Source organism: Crotalus tigris, unplaced genomic scaffold (genome assembly GCF_016545835.1).
Source record: "Crotalus tigris isolate CLP2741 ecotype Arizona unplaced genomic scaffold, ASM1654583v1 scf7180000017550.10884619, whole genome shotgun sequence".
Taxonomy (NCBI): domain Eukaryota; kingdom Metazoa; phylum Chordata; class Lepidosauria; order Squamata; family Viperidae; genus Crotalus; species Crotalus tigris.
This window is the reverse complement of record NW_024096468.1, coordinates 4830147-4857732: the sequence shown is the minus strand read 5'-3', so window position 1 is coordinate 4857732 and position 27586 is coordinate 4830147. Positions and strand designations below refer to the sequence as shown.

Genomic DNA, 27586 nt, shown 5'->3' with positions numbered 1-27586 from the left:
GATGAAAATTATTATGTATTGGAATGGGGAAAATGGTGGTTTTTAAATTTTGGATTGTTTTAATAATCAATTGAGTGTTTTAAATTAGTGGATGATGTTTTTGTAAGATAATATAGATGTGGTAAGGCATAATAATCAATTGGATGAAATTTGAAATTTGCTTAACGAACTGAAATGATTTAAAGCTTAATATTATTTTGTCACTTTAATTATATAATGGATTAAAGGTAGTCTAGAAGATTAAGAATGTATTTTTTAGAATGATAGGTTTATTTGCATGAAAGTTATTATGTAATGGAATGAAGAAAATTGAAGAGATGTTTTAGATCGGATTGAATTAATTAATTGAGTTAATTTAACAAGATGACGTGTTTGTTTGATGACATGGATATTAGTAGTTATGATAATTAATGAAGTCTGTCTAATGGATTGAAATGATTTAAGGTCTGACATTATTCTGTCAGCTTAAAGAGACTGATTAATTGATGGATTAGATATGTATATGATAGATCAATATTTTATTTTAAATAGGGGATATTAGTGGAAGAAGAAATAAATAAGATGTATGTTAAAATTAAGGAACTAGAACATATTTGGAAGGGATACCTGAATTGATAATGTTTTTATTTAAAGTTAGTTTGATTACGGTATTTTAAATTCATAAAGCTTTAAAACAGGTTCAGGTTGAATAAATTTAAGCTAGAATTGGATTATTTTAAATATACTATGCTATTTAAGGGAAAAAGAGAGGGAATATTTGATGTATTGATTGTACTATGTATATATGTTTTGTTTTTGGGTGTTTGATTACCCCACCACCACGGTGTGTCCTGAGTACTTTGTTTTCAGAATTAAAAAAACCCAATAAAATTTGTTAAAAAAAAAAGAATAATGGCCTCGGTTAAAGGTGTTTTTTTAAAACAAAGGTCAAAACTAGAAGTGATACATATTTTATTCTTTTGTCTATAGTATTCACCTGTAAAGTGTGAAGTAGAGGAAATCATGGAATCAGACTTATTGGTAAGAGAAGTGAAGCCAGAAGGATATCGTCTGATTAGAATAGGTTCAAGGGAGTGCAATAAAAAAATACAGTGATATAAAGTCAGGATAAAAGAATTTGAGTTGTTGAATCTGAAGGAAAAAACACTGAGAAAAAACATGGTGTCAGTGTTCAGATACATAAAAAGACGTCATAGAGAACATGGTGAGGAACAGTTTTCTATTGCCACAGAAGCTAGGAGCAGAAACAATGGATATAATTTCTGTTTAAATATAAAGAAAATCATCCTGATGGTAAGATCTGTAGAATAGTGGAACAGTCTATCAATGACAGTTGTAATTCTTGTTCTCTAGAGGTGTTTAAGAACCTGAAGAACCATCTCTCTTGGCTGGACTAGATGATCCTTATGATCACTTCAAACTCCACAATTCTGTTTCTATGATTCTTTCAAATATAAGCACTGAATCAAACTATCAAATAAGAGAGTGATATAATGCACAAATGAGCAAAGTTTTCCCCCTTATCCATAGGCTTCATTTAATGATCTTTTCCTGTCAGTCACAGAAATAACATCCTCCCCTAGCCTCACTGTGAATGATGCAAAGAGACAAAAACAAACACAAACACCACTCAGCAAACATTTTAATCAAGCACATTGATTAGCAAATTATATGGGACATATTTTCCACAATAAAGATAACTTTAGAGATACACACGGAGAAAACCCACCTTGCAAACCCCTGAAAATGATTGGCTTAGTGGATACCCATTATAGACAGAGAGACACACAGATAGGAGTCTTTAAATGCTGACCTTCTCTTACAAGAACGAGTTGAGAAGACGTGCTAAAAACATTCCTTTTAACAGAGCCAATATGGCCCGTAGCAAAACAGGAGTAGCTGCCAACATCAGAAGCCTCAGTCTTAGCAATGTAAAGGTTTCCGGTTGTCTGAGAGATGAAGTGCCTGCCATCTGCTGGAATGAAGTTTGGGAAATCATTCACTAACCAGCGATATTCAAGTCCTGTATATACAGAAAGAGAGAGAGAGAAAGAAAAACAGAGGGGAAGGGGGAGAATGGTTTTTTTATATCATATGATAGTTACAATGAAAGCTTGACCTCAGCCAGTTATTTTCTAGACAAACCTATTACTAAATCCAGTTGCTATGAATTCATTCTGCACTCCATCCATCCATCCATCCATCCATCCACCCACCCACCCACCTACCTACCTACCTCAATGCCTGGTATATATCAGTGATATATATTGATGTCTTATGCCAAATGAAATGAGAATATTTGTCCTTTTAGAGAGGATGCGTAACTGTCCCACAATATTCTTTAAAAAGAGCTGAATCCAGTATCTTAAATTAGAAACCCCTTTATTTCTGGATGGAAACATTTAGCACAATCCCTTTTCATGAAATGCAATACAGTATCCTATTATTCAAATTCTGCAGGATAGTCAGAAAAATATGCACACATAGATTTGTACCACTAAACAGTGATAAATGCCATTTCTATCTATATCAAAATTCTCAGTTTTGACATGGGGAATTTGCAGCAGCAATTAGCATCCAATTCCTGATTTCAGGGAAGAATTTCAGACTTCACTGAAGACCTGGAAACTATAGAGATGAGGTCTGTAATAATTTGAAAATTTCATACTTTTCAGAGCCTTTCTCACTGTAATTATCTGCACTTAACAGAAAGTGTAGCAACTTCTATTAATATTTGGCAACACTCTACATTGCTAATTAGTTCCAAATGATTCTGAAACAATTCTAAAGAATAAGTATTAAATGTTGGTGGTGTATCAAAAAATAATTACAAAGTGGGTTCAATACCAAACAATTATTTCTTTTTTGGGACTTCATTGTTACTCAAGAAGGAGCAATAATAATGTCAATAAAGACAACATCAAAGAAATAACAGCAACCAAATATTAACATTCTAGCAGGCCAAATGTTATGGCCTAATGCCAATTTCTGATATATCATTCCTCAAATATGGATGTTTTGTACCCTTTCAGTGAAAGCCTCACTTCTAATGCATTGCTATTTCCTCACCTGGATAGTGTGGTGGTGGGCTGCACGTCAACATCACCCCCCAGCCCTCTGTAGCCCTCACTGGATCTCGTTCTTCTGTAGAGAATTCCTGCAGATCTAAGACATACAAACAGTCCAGTGTTCAGATGTATGCTAGGATGGCTAGCACTTTTTACACATTGGTTCTTAGGGGAAATATTGCTTGCTACAGGTAATCATGTTCCCATCCTATCAAAAGGAAATTGTGAAAATAATAGCAGGTATCTTCAGGAGCAATCTTTAGAGAGTCTGCTGTTTTTGAATTAGAGAAGTCAATGCTATCTTTCTATCCTTTTTTCTTATTATTAATTCCAATTCTAAGCAGCTCTTTAAAATGAGTCACATCTGTTTGTTTGTAATCAATACACATATAATCCCAATGTTTATCAATAAAATATAAAAACAGCAGCAAGCTTTCCATACAGAAAAAAGTAATGAGTATGCTGGACTTGGAAACTCTGTGATATGATAAATAATTTTGCAACTCTTCGAGCTTTTAGTAAATTAGTTTGATCTGAAAAAGTACAGTTTTGGATCAGAAATACTACACAGCAAAGATAAGATAATGCCTATTTGCATGTTAGAAGAATGCACAGTTAGCATTTATGCACAATATCATCTCATGATTTTATGAAAGAAGGAAATCAATGTGGAGAAGACAGTCCTTAAATTTAACTTTTATTTATCCTATTTACAATAAAAGGCAGCTATTGCCATTAGATAGTCTCCTAGCCCCCCATCATTTTTACAGGTTTATATTCAGAATCATGCACCCCAAAAGAAAGTGATTTGTTCATATCTACATATTCATTAAAACAGTTCACATCTCTAGCATCTTGACTAAAAATTTAAAATCATGATTATACGAGGAACTATAAAATAAATTTGTGAAGAATTCTGTCTGGTTATAGGCTAAATCCTGATCATCCTTGCAAAAGACTAAATCATGCACAAGGTGTAGTGTGATCCAGCTATATATCAGAACTTTACTTCTGCCCCAACTGCACTGATTTTCAACCAGGTTGCTTATGTTGGCCAAGCATGCTGTCACAGTAGCTTGGGTGGCAGAAGTCTTGACACTGCTGTCCTTTTTGTACAGAGAATGTATTCAAAATGGGACAAATTACTTACAGCTGAAGCGAACATGAGCTTCTCTACTTATTATTGTGCCCATGGAGTTGGATGCTATGCACTGGTAGGATCCAGCATCTTTAGCTGTCATTGGGTTTCTTATTACCAAGTTGCCACCATTTAACCTGTATCGTGAATCTGGCTCTATTTTGATCTCTGTTCCATTCATCTTCCACCTGCCAGAAACAATGATATTGGGATGGAATGAGAACATACTAGAAGACCCACAGCTGCACATTAGCACTATCTTGAATGGTCAATAGAGCCTATTGTTTGATAGTAGTTGAATGGGAAATATTGTCTATTTCTATAAAACCCCAGTCAAAAAACAGGACAAATTATGATTGCACTTTCTTAATATAAAAGACCACCAACTCAGTGCTTAAATATTGTTTAAGCATAACCAGAAGCATATTTTGCACCAAGATTAGGACTGAGATCCATGACTGTTTCTAAATAGAGAAGCTAGAATATCTGAAAATTCACTCTGGTTCCTAATTTTTTCTGCAACCTATATTTTTCTGCTTTTTATGTTCCTTGTTTGCTATAATCCTATGGAAGCTGCTCAGAATCACAATTGGTGAGCTGAGCAACTATAGAAATTGAGCAAATAAATATGGAAGCATTTGTTTGAAGTTTTGATATATATATATAAACATATATATCAGATGAGATTCATTCCAAAGGATCACACACTCGTCTATAATATATAGAATATAGTCCAAAAGATCAAAGAACCATAATTTCAAACAGCTTATTTGCAGACCTTGGTAAATCATTCATATGCTTAAAATGTTTTAAGATTATTACATACAGTATAACATGTATAATATTTAAAAATAAAATCAAATGTATTTGCTCAGAGGTTGATACTTTTGCAAAATATGATGAGATGTTTGGGGTGATCTCTAATAGCTTTAAGATAATTAGCAGGCAATTTCTGAAAGTGACTTGAAAGTGAGGTTTACAAACTTAGTGTCCTTTTAAAAAGGACAAGATAAAGTGCAGAAAGTGAAATTACAAATGACAGACGAAGAGAAAAAGGATGGTTTACTGGATATACCAAAAAAAAGCAGTTAGTTTTAAGTATTGTAATTAAAATTCTTAATCAAAATTATATTTTAAAAAATTAAGTCAGGGCTACCTGTATTTTAAGCAACTTGTTTTTCAGCAGATTTCCTTTTTTAAGCACAATGTGGATACAATATTTGGATGTTTCTATCTATTGAATCATATTTTAAGTTCAGAAGTTTTCAAAGCATAAAACCTAATCCAGGATATAAAACAGGCAGCATCAGATTCAGTTACTTGGAAGTAAGCACAAAGAATCTATATTTGGTTTACTTCTAAAGAGGCATGAACAAGCTTGCACTAATATGTTAAATGTAATTAAATTCCCCTGGATGTGAATTAAAAATAATTAGTTCTATGCTTTACTAATACATTCAGTACTTCATTTAACTGAATGGAATATGAAATGTTTGCCTTTGTCTACATTACTAGCACCCTAGGCAAAGATATAGTGCCATTTGACACAAAATGTGCCCTCTGATTTTGCAATCATGTTTCCCATTAAACAAAGCAGATGCTAGAAGTGACATCACCTGTAATTTGCAGGAGGACTCGCTCGTGTTCGGCATACCAACAAAATTTGCTCCTCTGTTGACCATTCTGGAAAAAGGATATTGTGTGGCTGGTCTTCAAAGACAGGCCCATAGTTTCTCATCATAGTCTCAGCTGACTTCCAGACTACATAGGAAGACAGAAAAAAAAAAACCCTTAAAATGTACACAGTTTAATCTAATTCAGAAATAATAATGAACACTTCAAATGAAGTCTGGCTGCCCTACACTCTGCATTTGTTAATAACCCCTCACTTTTCTTTCATAAAAAAGAAAAAGTTATGATGAAGCTCAAGCCCTTGCATAATTGTATCTCATCAGATGACTGTTCTTACTCTGTATTTTGAATTTTTTGCTCTTTAGAGTTAAAAACCACAGGCCAATTTCTGTTAAACTTTCATGTGCTCTGTATGGGACACAGAACATAAAACACCAGACAAATGAAGCTCCAAGAAAAGTTTAATATTCCATTCTCCAATCAGTTGTTTGCCTTCTTACTTCCAACACGAAGATGCTGTTTAAAATAAGCATTTTTTTTTTAAAAAAAAATCCATAGTATCTTATGCCAGAGTGACTTCCAGCTGGGGAGAATACAGAAGGATAAAGGTACTCATTTTATTTTGAGCTCCAACTTTTCCATTTATGCCCATGAAGAGTATAGAAAAAAAAATCCATGCATTTATATTTATGTGAAAGTGAAAGTGGTTGACAATGTGGAATACATCAGACATACAGTACATCTCACTAAGTGGGGCCTTCTGCATTTCAATCTGAGCAGTCTGTCTTCTCTTAAGTTAGCACGATATACACATCCACATACTGATAATAAAGCATTGCTGGATTAATTAAAATAATTGCAGGACCCTGTGCTCCCTCTTATCCTATCTCAGCTGGAAATGGTCTTGTCCTTGACGCTGATGGAACAAAGGATGGAATATTGGCTTAGGAAGATTGTCATCTTCTAATGACATTTCAATAGCTAAAAGCAGATGTACTCAAGGCTTAGAGTTTTTTGGTTGGGGCGGGGAGGACTGGCTAAGAGTACTCAGAATTCAATAAATAATTCATGATAATTGCACATTCAAAAGCCATTTTTGTTAAACCTCAGATTTCTGCCTCTAAATATCAATGGTATATTTTCTTAACCGAGAAAATCCAATCTTGGCTAATCTTGGTTTTTTATTTTACATGGCTCTGCTTTCCCTCCCTGTTTTTCTTGTTGCCCTCATCTTTTCCTATAATGGCTATGAATTGGAGTGTGAAAAGTGCAAAAAGACTGGGAAGATTTGTTCCTGAGATTTCAAGGCATCTGATAAAATGCCAAAATAACATGCATTTGGTATCTTTATGAAGCACTTATGATGTTGTTAGGTTCTTATAGAGTAAATATTGGGATGGTATGGTAGAAATCTCTCATGGTCATGTCTTATTTTTTCTATTTATATTATTGTATCATTAAAGCATAAACTCAGGATCTGTGGCACAACTAAAGGCTGACATGTGCCATGAATGAGGAAATTGCATAGGATATTTCTATCTAAGAACAGAGATAAAATAGTTTTGCAGGTGTGCTTCAGTTGTTGCTGAATTGCAGTTCTCAGCAGGTCCAGTTGGAAAATTGGAATGTTAAAAATTGTTCAGTAACATCTGGAAGGATAGAAATTTTTCGGCCCTGTTTTAGTAGTATCTCAATAAAAAAAACAATTAGCAAGTAACATAAAACTTAGAACTAAATGAGTTAATAAGAGTTATTTGTTAATACCTTTCTATGTGGTGAAAAACATCAGGAATCTGATACACTGGGGAAGGCTAAATCTATCTCCATGAAACAATTTTTATCAACTATTCCTGGTTGCTTAAAAATAAAGGAATTGCGGACAAAACATTTTTCTTCATTAAACTGAATTATTCAAGCTTATATAAAGTTTCTAATAAGTATTAACATACAAAATAAGTGCTGCCACTAACAATGCTATTTTAAAATAGGATTAGCAGAAATCCCAACACAAAAACCAGGAAAGTATATTCAGTAGTTAAGACCACAATGCTGTGCAGTTATGTTAAATAAGAACAAGTCCTGCTGAAATCAGAGATCTCTAAAGCTGAGGAAGCCTTTTCAGGATTGTGCTATAAGGCTGTTTAGTCTCTTCTTAAAAAAAAAAAAAAAAAAATCTCCAGTGATGGAGTGCCCACGATTTCTGAAGGCAAGCTGTTCCACTGGTTAATTGTCCTCACTGTTAGGAAGTTTCTCCTTAATTATAGGTTGCTTCTCTCTTTGGTCAGTTTCCAACCATTGTTTCTTGTCTTGCCCTCTGGTGCTTTGGAGAATAGTTTGACTCCCTCTTCTTTGGGGCAGCCCCTCAAATACTGGAATACTGCTATCATGTCACCCCTATTTCTTCTTTTCCTTAGACTAGCCAAACCTAAGTCCTGCAGCCCTTCTTCACATGTTTTAGTCTCCAGGCCTTTGATCATTTTAGTTGCTCTTCTCGGAACTTTTTCCAAGATCACAACACCTTTTTTGTAGTATGGTGACCAAAATTGATTGCAGTATTCCAGGTGTGGTCTTACTAGGATACTAATGCTAGGGTACTAATAAAGTGGTACTAATACTTTACGTGATCTTGATTCTATGCCTCTGTTTATACAACCCAAGATTGTATTAGCTTTTTTGGCTGCTGCTGGACACGGCTGGCTCAGTCGTGATTGTCCACTAGGACTCCAAAGTCCCTCTCACAATTGCTGTTTTTGAGCCAGGTCTCGCCTAATCTGTACTTAAACCTTTGATTTTTCCTGCCTAAATATAAACCTTTGCTTTTCTCCACATTAAAACTCATTTTATTGGATAGGGTCCATTGTTCAAGTTTGTCAAGATCTTTTTGGATCCTGGGCTTGTCATTCCTCCAGTTTGGTGTCATCTGCAAATCTGATGAGTTCCCCTTCTATTCCCTCATCTAAGTCATTAATGAAGATATTGAAGAGTGTTGGTCCTAAGACGGAGCCTTGTGGTACCCCACTGCTTACTTTTCTCCATGTGGATGTAGTACCATTGAGGACCACTTGCTGAGTATGCTTTGTAGGCTGCAGGATATTTCTTTGGAAAGAAATCCTATACTACACACAATTCTGAGTGATCATAAGTAGAACAGCCTACATCCATATGGCAAAGAAAGTAGAAAATCATAATAGACCATATTGAGCTTCAGTAGAGAACAGAAGGATGGGCAAAACTTAAATTAGCTTTGCCTTCAATATTTTTCTGAGACACTTCTTTGGATCTATTTATAAGTTCTTTTAACAATTATTTCACATGTGGTTTATTAGATAATGTTTTCAATGTATTACATAAGAACATTTGTCCTGTTGCTACAAGTTTTTGGCATTATATAATCCTGCAGAGAAGTTTGTGGTTAGCCAGATCTGAGTAACAGTCCTTTCAGTTCCAAATGCTGCCAAGCAAGTGATGAAGAGAGTCAGCACCCATTTTAGAACAACTCATATTTTATTTTTTGCAGCTGTAATAGTCCTGTATATGTGCTTAGTATAGGGAGGGAGGAAGGCTTCTGGAGCTGCTGAACTTTCTAGAGCTGAAGACCTGAGCTATATATTGAAAATAATATTGACATTGATGAAAATATCTACGGTAGGTATTTTTTACAGATCCAGATTTTTATTCTCAAAAAGGTTGATCTCCCAATGGGATCAATCGGTGGCTTTTCTTCTGCCTGGCTCTTTTTCATGCTCCCCATGAGGTATTTCCAGCCTTCTGGCCATCATTATACTAATCTTTTATGTCATATGTTATCAACCATTAGAAAGTGCTCCTGTAGGGCTTTGTAAATGATTTAATCCTTATGGTCTCTGCTTGAATGCAAAAAAATAAGTCTCCTAAATTCAGCTGGTTAATAGAGAAACCTCCTAGCATTGCCTTGATGTCATTGACATATGTGGGCCAGACTAGCTTCTACACAAGCTAATTGCCTCCTGATCTAGGCCAACTACCTTCCCAAGAGACCCCAAAAACATTAAAATGTAATTAGATATTTATAAGGGACATAGAAGTTGCCTCTCCCAAGATGACGAATTAGCACCAAAGCATTATCTAATTCTTAGCCATCTAAAATGAAATGCCTTCCCATTGAGAGATCAACCTTTTAAAGCATAGCATGAAACTTCTATGAATAGTTTGAATACAATGAGAAGCAGAGGTTTACGCATTAGGTAAAGGACAGAAAATACAAAAGGATTCTGATATTTAGAATATCATAAATAGATAAATGACATTTTTAAAAAACTTCTATGTAACTCCCCAAAAAATAAAGACATTTTTTCTAATAAGGTTAATATACAATGTCTGATTCTTTAATTTTGGTTTTCCTACTTAGTACAAAAATCATTATAAATAGCTTTATAAATTCTGTTTGCAGACATATCTAGGTTACACTGTAAGTACATGACTTAAAAGGAAAACATATAGAAATTTATGTTAGCTGAGTTATCCTTCTTGTATAACTTAATATCGTGATTGCTAGATGAAAATACAAATAATTTTGTTACTTAACTGGCATTAATTTGATCAGTCCTTATGCTCATCTAAATATGAATGAACCCTTCAAAGAAACTCTTACCTGTAGAAGAGATTGTTACTAATGAAAATAAGAGAAGTTCTGCAGACTTTCCCATTTGTAGGCTTCAGTAGGTGAAAGACAATTCAGCAAACAGAAGAACAGAGTGTGAATCTGTAAGAAAACATGTGTGCAATTGTTGATAATTCTACCAAGACACTGAAAGCTATATTTGCAAATTACTACTTTACTATTACTTACTAGCCAGCAGTATAATCTCTTATCTCTGTTAAATGGAATTGCTTAAATAATAGTTTACAATTAGTAAGACTTCCATAATGTTATGCTTTGTTCTTTAAATATGCTCTAATCCAATTCTAGGATCTCCCTTCCATTTTCCTGTAAAATATCTATTAAGAATATTAAAATATTGGAAACACACACACACAAACACACACACACACACACACACAGAGTTCCTTGCATAACCCAAAAAGTATAGTACAGTGGTGCAGTTTAGCAAAGATGAGAGGCATGAAATTGTTGATCAGATAACTCAGCTCTTAAAATAGTCTTCACTGAGAGAAAATGTTAAGAAATTACAGATGCTCCTGGAGCTCAATAAAGTGTTTCCAAAAACTGCTCTGAATATGCTTATGGTTCACAATTTCTTTTTCAGAGAAAATAAAAAATATCCTTATTCAAATTATGATTTGGGATAGTTGTAAATATCTAAATGGTTAAAGTCCACAACAAAATGCTATCCATGAATAGCATGGCTATAACAAATGCTTACAATAAGGCATATATTCAAAATCTGCAGCTCTTGTTTCTGTTGCTAAATGTTTATATATTTCCAAAACACATATCACATTTTTATTAAGGGAACAATTTATTCATGTAATAATATGAATAATATACAAGGATAAAAAAAATTAAATTCAGTAATATACTGACAATGAATTGACAATAAAAAGGAATAGGAATTTTTTATAAAGGGAAAAGGCACAAAACAAAGTAATTTAATTAATTAGTTAATGTAATTTAATTGGAACAAAGCAATATCAGAAGCAAATACAAAATACTTAGGGAATATAATCAACAAAAGGCAATAATTGATACTATTTGGATTTTTTGCCTTCCTTTGTTCTAATATCTTAATATAGCCCAGGAACAGAACAAAAGCTAATTGATAAGAAACTATTCTAGTCTAAATGGACCTTTCCATGTTTCATTTTTGCATCCTTGACAGACATCCTTGATCATTAACTGCTATATTTTCACATGTATTCCCTTTGGAGACTGATTTCAATTGTCTCTCTTATAGGATCAATCTTTGCACAGAGCTGAAAAGATTCTTCTAAGTTACAAGGGGAAACTTGTTGCCACATAACAGAGAATTCTCTATAATAGAATATTTTAGAATCCTTTCAAACATGCAATTTTCTCCGTTATGAATGCATCTTCATTGGATCCAGAATAAAGATGAACAGTTGTGTATCAGCATGTTAATGATACCATATTCTGAATCAACAAATTACCTTCTGCAACAACTTTATGTAGAAGTTAAATAGGATGGAGAAAGGATTGAATTCTGGGCCACAGGACTAAAATCCATAGCAGAATGTCAGATGGTTAGAACTCTAGCTAATTGCCTTAATAACTGTAGCCACCCAGTAGAAATGGAACTACTACAATATTGTCAACTGTAGTTGACAATAATTAAATCTACCAGGAAGTGTAGAAGGACAAGGAGGGTCATGTTCCATAAGTGCAAGGCCTACCAAAAGTCAACCATGAGAAAAGCTCTCTGTCTCTATTCCACGCCTCATCTGAAAGCAGATTCCTATATGTAGATAATACCATCTAGAAATCTCTGTTGTTGCAGCCTTAGCACTTTCTCAGCAACTTTCCCTAGAAAGGGGAGTTGGTGAAAGGATGGAAGTTATTTAGGCTATGGAATCCAGGCCTGGCTTCTTATGAAGTAGAAAGACCATCTGCCTTTTCAGGCTCCTGGAATCTCCTCTTCCAGAAACATGGGCAACCAAAACAATCAGTTGATCTTTGAAAGCTAAACATGGCTAGATCTAATTAATACTTGGATTGGAGACCATATGGAAATAACAGGTGATGGGAGAGACTGAAAAGTTGCAAACAAATTGCAGGGCAACTTCTGCATTATTAATACCAAGTATGTTGGATGGATATATCCATGAAGCCATTGCCTGATTTCTCCCAAGCATGCGGGACTACAAATATTTAATAGGCATACAAGAATCCAGATGTCAACATCCAGATGTTTCCCATGCAGCTGAGAAAGTTCAAGGAAGGAGTATTACAAACACTTCAGCAATGTACCTTTAATGTGAGTCTAGGGCAGGGGTGTCAAACTAGCATTCCATGGGCCAGATGCATCATGCGCAGGCCATGTCCACCCCGACTCCACAAAGGCAAAAAACATTACAATCCATCACGAGACGTCACGTGACATGATCAAGTTTGACACCTATGGTCTAGGGTAAATACCAAATCTTTAAAAACTGTAAGAGGAAATTCACAACTCAATTACAGTGAGTTAATCAGTGCAGAGTGATTTAACATCCAGTCTCCTAGATTTCTCTCCTCCTGGACCAAGTTGCCATTTGTGAGATACAATGTCAACTAGTGTGCCCACTATCTCTTGCCTGTTTTATGTTTATGTCTATGTTCTCTTCCATGGGTTTCCCAGCTTCCTAACAATCACTCACATCAGGCTCTGATAAGAAATGTTATTGCAGAAGAGTTCAAAAGCTATTACAAAGAATTCCAGTGATTGTTATGTATCAAAACCAAGTTCAGTGTATAGTGAGCTTGTGGTTTAGCTTTAGCATCTCTTCTTTCCATCATGCTATGCAATGATAGATAAGACTCTCTCTTTTGGCCATGAGGTCTGGCTTTGGTTATGCTCATATAGGATATAAGATTGTTCTCTAGCTATGTTAAGAAAAACCTCAATCACTAGCACGTGCTAGCACTAGCATTGTCTACAACAAACAGTAATAACATCAAAACTATATGTATACATCAAGCAATGATACAATTACATACTTGTGTCATGTTGTCTGATGAGAGTATGGGAAATAGGGCATTTATGTGAAGATGTCATCTCACATAGGCCAACAATCATGCCATGCCCAGAGAGAAGTTCAATTTGGAAATTGTATCTTAAACATTTAATTATTATTTATTAGAATTATATTCCAACTTTTGTTTCAGAGGCTCAGTTTTAGGCTGACTGCAAAGACATACTTTACATATTATAGTACAGTACATTTCTGTATTGGCTTTTACATCTGAAGGCTTCTGTCAGCTCAAACAATGGCTAACCTATGCTGGCTGGACATTTTAAGGGGTTTTCCGATATAAACTACAATAACTTGAGCTTTCTTATAATGTAAAAGTTGCTAATGCAAGATGGAAAGAGACATGACAATTCTAAAAAAAGCAAGTACATTTTAACTTCCACAGATCTGCTATCTGAATTTAGCATGTGCAGACATAACACTGAACCTACCCTCTTGAAGACGCTGTCCAAATTTTACATTATTATTTTATTTAAATTTTGTTATTCTCTATTTACATCATTATTTGGTTTCCTCTGTGTATACCACGCAAGAAAGGCTTGCTGAATCCACAATGTCCAGTGCTACACTTACCACCTGCGTAGCATTTTCTCACTCAGCTCTTTCTAATAAAAGAAAAGTAAGCAAAAACACTTTCAATGTTAAGGCAAGAAATTTGAAGTGGAAACCAGAAGAGAGGGGAAAGAAAAGGCAATTTGAGAATTTTCTTGTTATTTGCACATCAATGGGATAATTCTGAGAAGTTTTGCTTTAACTCTTTAGCACATTATTTTAAACTCTATTGTAGAAATTATACTTAGCCATGTGAACAATCCTATAATAAGTACTGAAAAAGAAAATATGCAATGAGCCATAGATGAAAGATGGAATGCAGGTTTTTTTTTTTTTACTTCTATTGCATCTTCACGCTCAATATGCTTGGTTTACATTGTGGAAAGACAATATTACAGAGTGACTATTATGGGATTAGCAGAATCAGCCAGCTGAGCCCTACTATCTTACCTCCACCATAGCAACAAAATCTTTACACTCTCCCCCCCTCTCTCTCTCTGTGTGTGTGTGTGTGTGTTTGTGTGCACTTAAAATGCAATCTGATTAGAAATTCTTCTCCTAACATTACCTTAAAAGTATACCTTTATACAATTTGTGAACAGCTATGAACTGAATAAAACAGAGCTAAGTTATTCAAAAGGTAGGGCATCTGTGAATAGACAATATTTCATCGTGATCTTTCCACAATTTTTATTTAAAAGACTAAAAAAAAATCAGAATCTTCCTGGTTTTGCTCAGAAGGTCAATCAGTAAAGGAATAACTACATTTAGCTAGTGAAATCTGAAGGTTTTTGCCAGAAAAAGCAGGTATATAATTGTGTTCTTTCTGTCTCTCACTTGTTTGCTTTATAAAATATAGATATTGTGTGTGAATTAGAGTGAATCTTGTCCCTTCTCTCCCTGGGTATATAGCTAAACAAACTATAGTGCCAGGGGAGTTAAGTGGCTGAATAGTCAATCGCATCATAAAAGAAAACAGTAGAACTGCCATATTTTTCAGGCTTTAACTCTCCTGTCTTTTTCCAGCCTCTCAGTGGGCCACGACTGACAATAATTTGAACTCTCAGTCCTGCTGTTCTGAAAGTCCAGACCTTGATTTAGTTTCTTTTGCTTTCTGGGGTAAGAAATGGCCACAGTACTCAAGGTTTAATGATTTCTAAAATGATACTAAAATCGGCATTCCTTCCCTTCAAAACCTCTACTTTCTTGTATGTTCTGATTGTTAAAATCTACTTTAGATAAGAGTGAGCTTTCTTCTTCTCATCTGCTTATAGATCAAGTGAAGCATTATCTACCTGAAAATATAAAAGACTAATGTGGCAGCTATTTTCAATTACGACGTACATAGTTTCTTGTGGATCATCTGTAAACACTGACCTCCAGACTTAAAAGTCAGGCTAGGCATCCCTATTTGCTTGGCTTTGCCTCACTGGTCACCATTTGTCATATAGTCCCAGGGTGGCATTGGTCCCATCTGTTCATAGCTGGTTGGCAATGAGGGTAGATGTGTGCAGTCGCCCGTCAATCTTTGGTGCCTCAGGATGTTTAACAACTAAATTAAGTAACAGCTAAGATGTGTGAATTTTCTGCCAGCTGTGATCACATAAGTGGATAAAAATCATCCAACCCACATGAATGTTGTAAGCAGGAGGAAAAAAGTGTTGCTAAATCCAATTAAGAGATACCCCCATAATTCTTATAACCACAAAGGAGAGTGAGAATGTGGACTCAGGGTTAGCAAGAGCCACATCATCTCTATCAGAGAAGCAGCTAAACTTCCATTGGATAAACACATCTATATGTCATGTGAATGACAGCTCAGTGTCTGCCCTAAAAGGGAGAAGGCGAAACACACTCATTTTAACAAGTGAATACAATTTTCCTACTATTTTTTTGTGTCAAATTTTAAGGTTGTTTCATAAAGCAACAATTGTACACTGAGGAAGAATCAGCAGTCAGTTTAGCTTTCTGACCAGTGTAGTTCTCCATATAAACTTTCAAATATAAGGTTGTCACAATCACAGAAAATATTTTAAATATTTACATTTAACATAAAAACTTCAATATGTTAAGATATCTGAGGTTTCTGAACGTTGCAATGGAATTTGCTTTGTGGATGGCAGATGACATGCTTTAACATGCCAGAACAAATAAAATACTTGTTTTCATCTTAAGCTAGATCATTTCGTTTTTTCTTCCTCTGAGAGATCACTCCAGAATTATCTCTGTGATAAGGAAAGTGTGCAGTCAATAGGGCACATACAGACTACTAGCACCAATTCTGTGGCTTCCAGGGATTCAAGAATGGATGGAAGAAAGCATTTGGTCATTTGTGGAAAGCTGGTGGGCTTTAAGTGGCACAATAGATGCCATAATTTTTTTTGAAGGCATTCACTTCATTCTTTTCAAATGTCCCCAGCCCCAAATTGTGGGTGGACCTTGGATCCACCCACATTTGGACAGCAGTTTTCAAAATGCCACACAGCACCAGGTACGGACGTAACTTGTGGGTCTTTATCTTGTGGGAAATGAGATGGACTGATGAATGCTAATGCTTCCATTCCCTGATTAACAAATGACACTTAGGAAAGTGTAGGAAAGTTCCACTAATCGTCAAAGGTTAGCTGTTTCAGAAGCACCGATGGCATACAGGCAGGGTTCATGATCAAGGAACTGATGTAATAGCCAGTGCCTCTGCACTTTTGGGTCTGTTCCATTCATGATTAAAGTTCTCAGACAAGCTGATTCTGTCTTTATCAAATATCTTGGGGGGGAAAAACGGCACAAAACAGATTTTTTTCCAGGACTATAGTTTTACACACTTTATCAGGAGTAGCCTGAAATAGTATTATTAATAAGGCTAACTAGAGCACAGATATATCTGCCAGTAAATTCCAATGGAAAAAAATCCTAACACTAACAGCAGTTTGACAATGGAACCAATTGTTCAGACAGAAAAACTCTCTGGGCGTGTTCAAGCACAGGCTAGAGAGCCATCTATTAATTCAGGTTCCCGCACTGAGGATAGCCCTTTATAAGTTGCTGAAGATCTGGCTGTTTCCCTAGGTATTTGTTTCATCCTTGCCATGGTTGTATGCTGCCATGGGTATCATAGGTTGTATGCTGTCATGCATGTTTTAATTTTTGAATATTACCTAGAGTTAGTTTTATGAGATGGACAACTATATAATTAATTTAAATTAAAAACAAAAACAAAAATTCAAGAGAAAACCTACTATAAGGGAACTTAGATTTTAACCTGTTTTGATGGATATAATAGTTGTTGTCTTTTTTGTTTACTCAGCAGCAGTTTTTGACAGTGGACAAGTTTACCTATAAAAATGAGCAAATACCTCAGTGGCTAAAGAAAAATTATTTGTTCAAACAAAGCAATTTACCCTAATCACTGCTATGTGTACTTTAATTCACGATTTAAATGTTAAAAAAGTATATATCTTGGCTCCGAATTAAGGACTCCACATTTTTCTTGGCCCCGCTCTTGTGTCTTTAACAATAGCATCCCATAGAAATTAACCAATCTTATTTATTCCATCCCTGGGAAAGCTCCTGTTTTCCTAAAAGTACACAAACAAAGTCAGAAAAATAGAGTCGTAGCAGATGTAGAATTAAAAATGCATCAGTGCAAATGTGTTCATTATTACTAAATTACAGAGTTTGGAAAATGGAGTATGAGAGTTAAATGATTGGCATAAAAGTGATTAATTTATCAAACTAACCCCACAGTCTTTCATCTGTTCATCTGATGAATCCAGCAGAGAAATTCATGAATAGAGTTATGAAAATAATGCTGCAGCCCTTCAAATAGTATTCAAAGTTGTTTTATTTTTTAACATTTATAGTGTTTTTATTTTAGTTTTATATGGATATAGAAACAGTTAATCTGGACATTCTTTTTTTACCATTGACAGGAAAAAATATTGGAGCTAAAGATCTTCTTGTATCATTGCTGTCTCTTTCTTCTAAGAAATCATATAAATATCCTGACCTCCACAATCTTTAATTCATACTTAATAGCATCTGCAGAATGATCAAGGCAGTAACAAACATGACTGGGGAACCCAGAATGCAATACCATCCCATACTATGGACAAACTATAAATAGTTGGGTAACAAGGATACACCTTTGCAGTGCTCAAATGTACAAAAGAGGAAATTTGGAATTCACAGTAAGAAAGATGCAGTAACAATTCTGTTATGCTTTCCTGAAAAGTATCTTTCTAAGCCCATAATCATGGATATGAAATCACATGTGACCCACAGTAGAGGCACACCATTAAAATGTATCACAGATCTTAATGTGAGATGAAATTAATGAAATTCAATCTAGGACCTACCTGCAAAATCAGTTGGGATTAATTTCAGGATCATGAAATAAAGCCTATTTCTGAACAAAGAATCACATGTCAACTTTGTAGAGAATTAGTAGATATAAAATGTTTTGCAATGAATATCACATGAGTTTGACAATACAACTTACATGTTTAACAAAATACATTCTGAACGAAGTGTGAGAGATTAAAATCAGAAAGTCTGTATATTACTCTTGGTCATTTGGAAGATACGTTGCATTTGAAGGATGATGCTGTAATGAGTTCAGACCCAAAAGAAAAAGGACTCTGATGGAAAGCACAGCAACAGAACTCACAATAACTCTCCATCCCCAATCCCACCCGACTGGAGATTAAGCATTTGGTTTGGACCTAAAATGAATCTTCTACTATTACCTTTACAGACTCCTTTGCTCAAGCTCCTTAACTGACTCCTTAGCCTCTGATTCCTAAGGTAAAACAGAGTTAAGCAGAGCAATCCTAGGTTACTTAGGAGTAACTGTTTCCTTGAGAGTGGCTGCTATGTCAAATACTAAGGAATACCAGCTGAATTGGGTCCAAGTGTAAAAGCACACATGGACAGTTCTCTACTTGTAAAAAAACCCCCAACATTTGTGACAACTTATCTTGCTTACCTGGATTTCTTAAACTCTCCACTGAATTTTAACTAACCTTTCCCCTGATGACATGGAAGATTTCCTAACAGTGAGAAAATTAACCAGTGGAACAGCTTGCCTTCAGTTGTAGATGCTTCATCATTGGAGGTTTTTAAGAAAGATAGGTGGACAGCCACCTATCTGAAATGATATAGGGTGTCCTGCTTGAGCAGGGGATTGGACTAGAAGACCTTCAAGATCCCTTCCACATCTATTCTAATTGATATGGTATCATACTTTCAGCCTGGTCTGGATCATACTTTGTGGAGACTTAGTGACTTTGTAGGGACTGTGTCAATCTTGGCCTCTTGACTTTTTCTGCAAGTGTGAGATAGAACAAAGAAAGGATCTTTAGTTCATTAGCATGTGGGAAGCAGCTATAATTCAGCTGGGAAAAAAGGGGGTAAAGCCTCAATGCTTTTTGCTTATGTGATGCTGTACTACCAATTTCCTTTCCTGTTTTGCATACTTTAGAGCAGTTCTTTGCACTTGGAAGCTTCTGGTGACAGATTTTCTCACTGACTGAAAGAACAGAACTAAAACCTGTTCAATTCTCCTACTTGTTTTTCAATTAGTTCAAAGATGCACCAGGGATTTATCTTTGGTTCTGCTTATTGTATGCTGCAGATCACTGATTTTTTTATTTTCTTAATGGAAGTTGACTGATGATCAAAATCAGATACTGATTAATATCTGCTGGCTTCCCTTCATAAAGGTCATGGAACGTTCAGCTGTTTTAAGGCTGTAAAGGCTTCAAGAAAATTAAAACATTCATAGTAGACTAATGCCCTTATTGATCAATTCAAAGTCACAAAGGAGTGTAGGACCTTTCCAATTCCCTACCACCTTTAATATGGCAAGATGATAATCAAAGGGGGGGAAAAGAAGGATTTAGTTAACAGAGGTTGAAGCCATGGGTTTGCCTTGATCTCCTCTATTCATATTAGACAATCTAGTTCTTATTTGGATCCATATTCACTTTAGAACAATGCATACAGGTGGGCAGGAGGAGACTTGTTTCTATTATTAAATAAAACAGAAGCTAATTTTAGATTATGTGCAGGATACAAAAAAGGTCAATAAAATCAATTTGACATAGTGACTGGAAATGATTTATTCTCAGAGAATGAATATGACCATGAATTAAGATAGAGATCCATCAGACTGACAACATTTCTGATACCGCTGCTCCCTCAGTTTTATTTCTTTTTAAATAAATAGTAAGAGAAATAAACTTTTAAATAATTAAAATGCTGTTTTTTATTACTTGTTTTGAAAATATCATTTTCAAAATTTAAATTATTCTTTCTGCTCTTAAAGTAATGCTTTAAGATGACTGTAAAAATAATCAGTAAATAAGTAAAAAAATAAAGATTAAGAATATTTGAGATATGAATTGCTGCTGCTACAGTAAGTGGATGAGATTGTTTATGGGGAGCGAAAAGTAGAAAAGAGCATGAAACAATTCAGGAAAATTTGTTTGAATGGCAACAGGAGGACAGAGCGACTCTAAGAAGCAAGAGCAGTGAATAAACAGCAAAAGAGATTTGAAGTGAAAGAAATAAGGAAGCCATAAGAGACTGTTTAGAATGACAGGAGAATGTATAGAACGTGATGCAGCCACATGCAGCACCATATAAAGGGTTTCACTGGCTCAGGAGTGTCTGCACAGTATGGTCAAAAAAGTCAAGATGGCAATGCACATAAAAACCTGTTTTTTCCTCTTTCTTTTGCCTTCCTGTGTTTAGCCCGGAGACGTAACTGAACAAGGGCTATGAGATAAGAGAAAGAAATTTGAAAGATCAGTTCAGCATGGAAATTTAACTGAAATACTTTCAAATCCAACCTCTTTTTATATCCCTAACATAAATAATGAAGTATAGCTAAGCTAATAATGAGGCATTAGCTGTTTCAAATTCCAGAAAAAAATACAAAAAATAATTCATGGAGAAAAAAAGAGAATTATTAACATTAATCTCCTTTTCAAGACCGCGGCTGATCACCTCACTTAAAGAGATGGCTCTGTTGTTGTTGTTGTTCCTTCTTTACAATCATGTTGATAGGGACACGATAGAGAATGCTAGCCATGTTTGTTGTCTGGGAGCATTCATAGTTTTAAGTATATACCATTAAAAATATTTTGATAATATTTTCAATCATAAATATTGTTTTGATAATTTGAGAGTTGTTAATAAGTATAATGTCCCCCTCAACCCAGATAATTCAACAATATAATTCAATGACCACTCTATGGCTTTCCCTGATATAATTTCCTTCCATACAGTGTCACAATTTCAGAAAGAGCAGATCAAAATGACATACACAAAAGTCAATGCTTCTGGAAAAGGATTTGGGCCTGAAGAGCAAGATAAGTAATGGAAAGTGTCATGCTTATTATTAACTCACAGTGATGCAAATATTCTCCTAGAATCCCTTTTCAAAGGAACTGTCCACTCTCACTAACTAAACTTCAGCACATGAGTTAATAATGCTTTGATATTTGGTTTAGACAGCTATTCCTGTCTTTTGGATCATCAGAAACTCTTTTATGGTAAGAGCTTTTCCGAAACCTGGTCTTGAAGTCTGAACCAGAAGCAAGCAAGGTTTGAAATATACTTAAATTGCATGTGTTTATGAACTGCATGATCTTAGCAGACAGAGGCTTCACGGAAGTGCAACCATGTTTTGACTTTGATTCTGCAGGAAAAAATAATTGCTATACTTCATGAAACACAGAATTCTTTTTGTTAAAGGACTCAATAGTATTTCTTTCTTCCTGAAAATCTCTCTAACTTAGGCTATTTTCTGCTAAACAAATATAATACTGCTTAAAAATAATTGGGATACATCACCATCCAATCAGAAGAGAAAGCTGTGATTTTCACAACAAGCACAAAGCAGATGGGATCACTTGGTTCCATAAAAAGCAAAGCTTCTAGCAATTTCAAGAAAAAGAAGGGCAATCATGGTTGCTACAGACACCCCCATGTTTTTATACTCCACAAGCGATCAGAGATATTATTGATTGCTTAGACTAACTTTTCTAAACTGGCACCTTTTACATTTGCTGGATCATCTCTCATACTCTCCAGCAAACAAATCCCAAATCATTGTGTCAGCAAATTAAAAATTAGGATCACAAGATATACAGGATAAGTTAAAATAATAATTTTCAAGTTTGGTATAAAGGAACATCAGGGAAAGGAGTGTTAAGATAACATGGTTCAAAATCTGCATATTTATTTTGCTATTTTTTAAATGAAGCAAAATATCTACATATGGTAGGACCCCTGACAGAATTACATTCAGGGCATTGTTTTTTTGTCATTAGGTCTTCATGTTGGGGAAAGGCTTCTCTGACTGAGTCATAAGCTTTTTGAAAAACATACAGGAATCATACCAATACATAATTTGCCAAGCCTAAATAGCCCCTACATCATATGTAGATGAGGAATGGGTAGAAATAAAAAGATGCAGGACTTTCAAATTTCTCCTGCATTTTGAGTAGCCTGAAATCCCTATGAATAATCACTAGCTATACCCCCCCCCAAAAAAATGTAGGTATCAACAGTATATAACTATGGCTCAGGACTCAGGTATAGTACAACTTCCCTAACTAGCCCATCAGGTAATGCATTTTTCATCAAGCAGTTGCATTCTGCTCACATTAATTCATGTTTCAGGCTGTTTCCTGCATATTTCTAGTAATCTCACTTCTTGCTACACATTCTTAGCAAGACTTTTAATAGCTGTGTGTACATGAATAAAAGAAAAGAACCAAGTGTTTTTGCTTGTAGCCAGACAGGTAAATGATTCTTAGAGGAACAGAAATGTGACATAGTGAATCTCCAAGATCACTTCATTCTGTCATCCAGATAACAATTCGTAGATCAAATTTAATGGTTAAATAAGCAGAGTCTGGCTTGGAAGATGAGGATGTCATAATAAAGCCTGCTCTTTCAGTGTGTGGTGTATGATATACAGTATGATTACTTCTAAACAGCCTGGAGATTTTGGAATTTGATTTTTATAATGCTTTATAAGCAATCAATATTTATCCACTTGCTAATATTTGCTCGATTAAAAACTTAGACATTGTTGTCATTTTCAAATTAGAATATATAAAACTAAAGTTGGACTTAGGGAAAATGTAAAGTACATCATGTGTAGAGCTAGTTTGGTCTAGTGCAGTGTTTCTCAACCTTGACAATTTTAAGGCATTTGGACTTCAACTCCCAGAATTCCACAGCCAGCAATGCTGGCTGTGGAATTCTGGGAGTTGAAGTCCACATGCCTTAAAATTGTCAAGGTTGAGAAACACTGGTCTAGTGGTTAAGGCACAAGGCTAGAAACCGGGAAACTGTGAGCTCTAGTCCTGCCTTAGGCATGAAAGCCAGGCGAGTGACTTGGGAGAAGGAAGAAATATTGGATATGTTTGGCGCCTTGAGTTATAAACAAACAAATAAATAAATCAGAAGCAGTAATTGTGAAGTTTTAGAGCCCCAGGCTTATGCTTAAGCAAATGTAATACCTTTAGCTGGTTTATCCACCAGCTTCATTCCACCAAATTTCTGTTAGCCCATTTAAAATAAGTAAGTGTTCTATGGCACCTTAAATGCTAAGATAAATTTCTACATTTATTATTAGAAGGTGGAATCTTACAGAGGAAGATACTTTATCAGTCCCCACTAATATAAAGAAGCTCCATCAGCAAGAAAATACCATTATAATATGAGATATATGAAGTTTATAACAGTGAAAGCTATAGATAGGTTTCCTGGCATAATGCTTTTCTAGATCCAGACCTGCTTCACTTACGAGAAAGATCCAATCAAAGTCCTCTTTCCAGCTATGGAAAATTCCCTCCTATTGTAACCAACAGGAAAGGAAAAGAGGGGATCCTAGTATACCAAGGGGAAGGGGGTATCTTCCATTTAATCAGCATTTAAGTTTTATAGACAAATCTCAGTTTTGGAAGCCCGTTGTCTTATCACCAGGAACTAGGAGGCATCTATATAGCACGGATACGTAGATTTAACAAGAGAAAATTGAAAAAAGCTTTTGTAAAAAACAGTGCTCCAAATACATTAAATGTAAAGAGATAAAAAGATCTTATTCTTGGATTGAAGTGATAACAAGATGGTAGGTAAATTATTTTCAGCACAGAAGACTGTAATAGTTTTCAGATCATCAGAGCAAAATGAGAAGAAGCTCACGGTGGAGAGTGACACTTTCTAATTTTAATCTGGAAATTTTAATCTTCAAAATCAACAGATGACTTATACAATTTATGATCTACCATGCCAAATGTATATATTGACCAAATATTGTTCTCTTTCTCTTTCTACACTTAATTATCACCCTTTCTCCAGTGCTTAGAAGTTCCAGGCATAAAACGCAGCAGTTTTCCTAGCTTTTGGTTGGCCTCCTTATAAACCTGATGGACTCTTCAGCTTGGCAGATCATAAGAAGTGCAGGCCTGGTTTAAGAAGGTCCAAAATAAACCTGCAATCAATGGATGAAAGGCTATTTGGCACAAGAGCCCTTTCCTCCATTCCGCTGCACAAAGGCCGTCTCATCACAAAATGCCCCTTCCCGCAAACCCCTTCCACAGCCACCTCCGGCATTTCCAGTTGCCCTCTGCAGGAGGGCTTAACAGACCTCCCCAAAGGAGAACCCCCGCACATCTCAGAAATCTGCGCTCCTCTTAGTGAGGAGAGGAAGACGGACGCTCCCAGTATCCCGAGGGCGTCCTTGGGTTCTCCCAGGTGCGAAAGGGGTTCTCCTAGGTCCCCTTCGACGTAGGGCCAGTCTGGCGTCCAAGCCGAGAAGCCCTCACTTTCTCCCCCGTCCCACCATCGCTTCTCTCAGAGCAACACTTTTCACAGGATCCTCCTCAATCATTTCCGCCCTGGTGTCCTGGCTTCTCTCTTTTCGCCGCCACCTCTTTCAGTTTCCAGGACGGCCCGCTACAGTTATTTTGGCACGAGCGGGCTCTTGAGCAAGCCCCAGCCATCTCTCCCTGCGTGGGATGCTTCGCTGATGTCATGCTCTCGCTCAGCTGCCTGCACACAAGCGCCCGGCCTCTCTCCCTCTCTCTTTCTCGAGAACGGGCTCCGCCAAGAGGGCTAGAAAGTTAGCCGATACCCTCCATGGCTTCCGGGAAGCAAAGTCTCGAGAATAAACAAGCCGCCCGCCCTCTTACCTCAGGCACAGAGTGGCTGGATCGGCACGTGTTTGTGCGTGGCGCGCCGGGGCAAGGAACGCCTCAGAAGCTCCGGCGCAGCAGCAAACGCATCTCGCTCTGCTGCCGGTCCTCCCTTTGCAGGTGAGCCTTTCCCTGTTCCTCCTCCTTCTCCTCCTCTTCCTCCTCCTCTACCACCTCCACCTCCTGCTGTTGCAACTGCCGCCGCTGCTGCCCGCTTGCCCGTGTTGTGTGTGCGCGCCCTGAGCCACTGCAGCATCTCTGCATAAGGATGTGCTCCTCCCTTCCCCTCCCTCTTCCCTGCGCGCGTCCGCCCTCCAGCAGCGTTCAAGGGGCTAAAGAGGGGGTTCCCCCCTCCCTTTCCACTCTGCCTTTCCCTCGTTTGCCAGCACCAGGCAGCGCTCGAGGCAGAGAGTGACTTGCAGCTCCACCCATAATTGTCGGGCTTCAGCTGCGCGGCTGCCTCTTTTGGCGCCCTTCTCGTTTCAGGGAGACAGTCTCCTTTTAACACTTCTCTGAACTAGGTCCGGTTGCTTTGGGTTCCTCCGGCCTCTAGGCCGTGGGGGAAACAAAATGGTTTAATGGTTAGCGTTAGAAGCCGATCTCTGCCCCCATCCCACCTCAAGCAATTACAATGGCAAAGAAATTCCGACCTCGAACCTGTTCCTGGTCGAGAGAATATTTGATCTCGAAATTGCTCGTCCAGCAAGCAAGGTCTTGCTGAAGGACTTTGACCAGCATCTTCCCTTTTTTTTTTTTTTTTTTTTTTGCAAATGTTGCTGCTCCCAATTGCTAGGATTCATAGCAAGATGAACAATCCTTCATTACCTGTTCTTGGCTGAAGTATGTTAAAAGCTACAATAATAGCACTCTTGACTGAAAGCAGAACTTAATTTGAGATTTTAATGTTGTGCTTCCCAATATAACTGTAGCTGTATATTTCTTTTTTCTTTCTTTTTGTTTTATAATCATTTTATTAAGGATTAGATTTATATTATATAGATAAAAGTAATGCAAAGTGCAAAAGATAAAAAAAATAAAAATTAGGAAAAAAAGAAAAGAAAAATAAACAAACAATAGAAAAAGCCTCCCCCTTCATCTCCAGCAAGTATAGTTAACATTAACAATTTATTATCATCTTTTAAAATACAACATCCCATATTTTACCCCATTCAAATATTTTAAAGAAATCTTTAAAGCCTCTTTACTCCATCCTAAATTAGTAAAAAAAAGTCCATTAAGAATTAGCAGAAGCAACAATGCAACTATTTCTAACTATATTTAATACACTTTGAATTCTTCCTTTTACATTTCTATTTTATTTTTGTATTTAATCCAATCTCCTCAATCTTACCAACAAAACCTTTAAAACACTGTCGTCTTGTCCTACTTAGCATAAACCTATAAACATTACTAGAAATAGCAGCCCATTTATTTTAGCTTTGATCAAATAAATTAACTTCATGTTCTTTTCCCTTTCTCACAATTTTAGTCCCCTCATATAATGTCTGTTTCCTTTTTATGCTCTGTTTGTCTCTTCTCATAAAATCATTGGCAACTTTAACAAGTTCCTTTTGTACATCAAGTGTGAGGAAATTATCCATGTCACTTTTCATATTTTCACTGTCTCTTCCCAAGAAATCGTTGGCAACTTTAACAATTTATTTTTATAAATACAATATAAAAAGGTAATCCACATCACTCTTCTGCTTTATTATTTGTATGGCATTTTTGATTATTAAAAATCATCCACTTTCATTTGTATATCGAACAATTCACCTTTTTGTGTATCCTCTATTAAACTTTTCCCATCTCCTTCTTATAAGCTGTTGTTCTAAAATCCACATTTAAATCAATTTCAGCTTTATTCGATGGAACTTGTTCATCTTCCATGACACCATCTAGTATAGCTATAATAGCAGATAACTTTAAAGTTATTTTTCTGAAACCAATACAAGGTAGTTCTTAACTTATGACCACTATTGAGCCTAAATTTTCTGTTGTTAAGAAAGAAAGTTGTTAAGTGAGTTTTACCCCATTTTATGACCTTTCTTGACATAGTTGTTAAATGAATCACTGCAGTATTTAAGTTAGTAACACGGTTGTTAATGAATCTGGCTTCCCCATTGACTTTGCTTGTCAGGTTGCAAAAGGTGATCACATGACTCCAACATACTGTAACCATCTTTAATACATGCCAGTTGCCAAGCATCCAAATTTTGATCACATGATCATGGGGATGTTGCAATAGTCATAAGTGTGAAAAAAGGTCCTAAGTCCCTTTTTTCACTGCTGTA

General features: G+C 36.1%; 1 protein-coding gene across 1 annotated transcript; it reads right to left on the bottom strand.

Annotated features, from left to right (window-relative positions):
• Window positions 1–1520: 1520 nt before the first annotated feature.
• On the bottom strand, window positions 1521–26537 carry LOC120306145 (contactin-2-like). Its single transcript, XM_039338841.1, has 7 exons — window positions 25290–26537; window positions 10469–10579; window positions 5823–5967; window positions 4219–4394; window positions 3070–3165; window positions 1814–2023; window positions 1521–1588 (listed from the first exon to the last, which is right to left on the bottom strand). Exons 2-7 carry the CDS (start codon window positions 10521–10523, stop codon window positions 1521–1523), a joined length of 750 nt encoding a protein of 249 aa, XP_039194775.1. The 5' UTR covers window positions 10524–10579; window positions 25290–26537.
• Between the last annotated feature and the right edge of the window lie 1049 nt (window positions 26538–27586).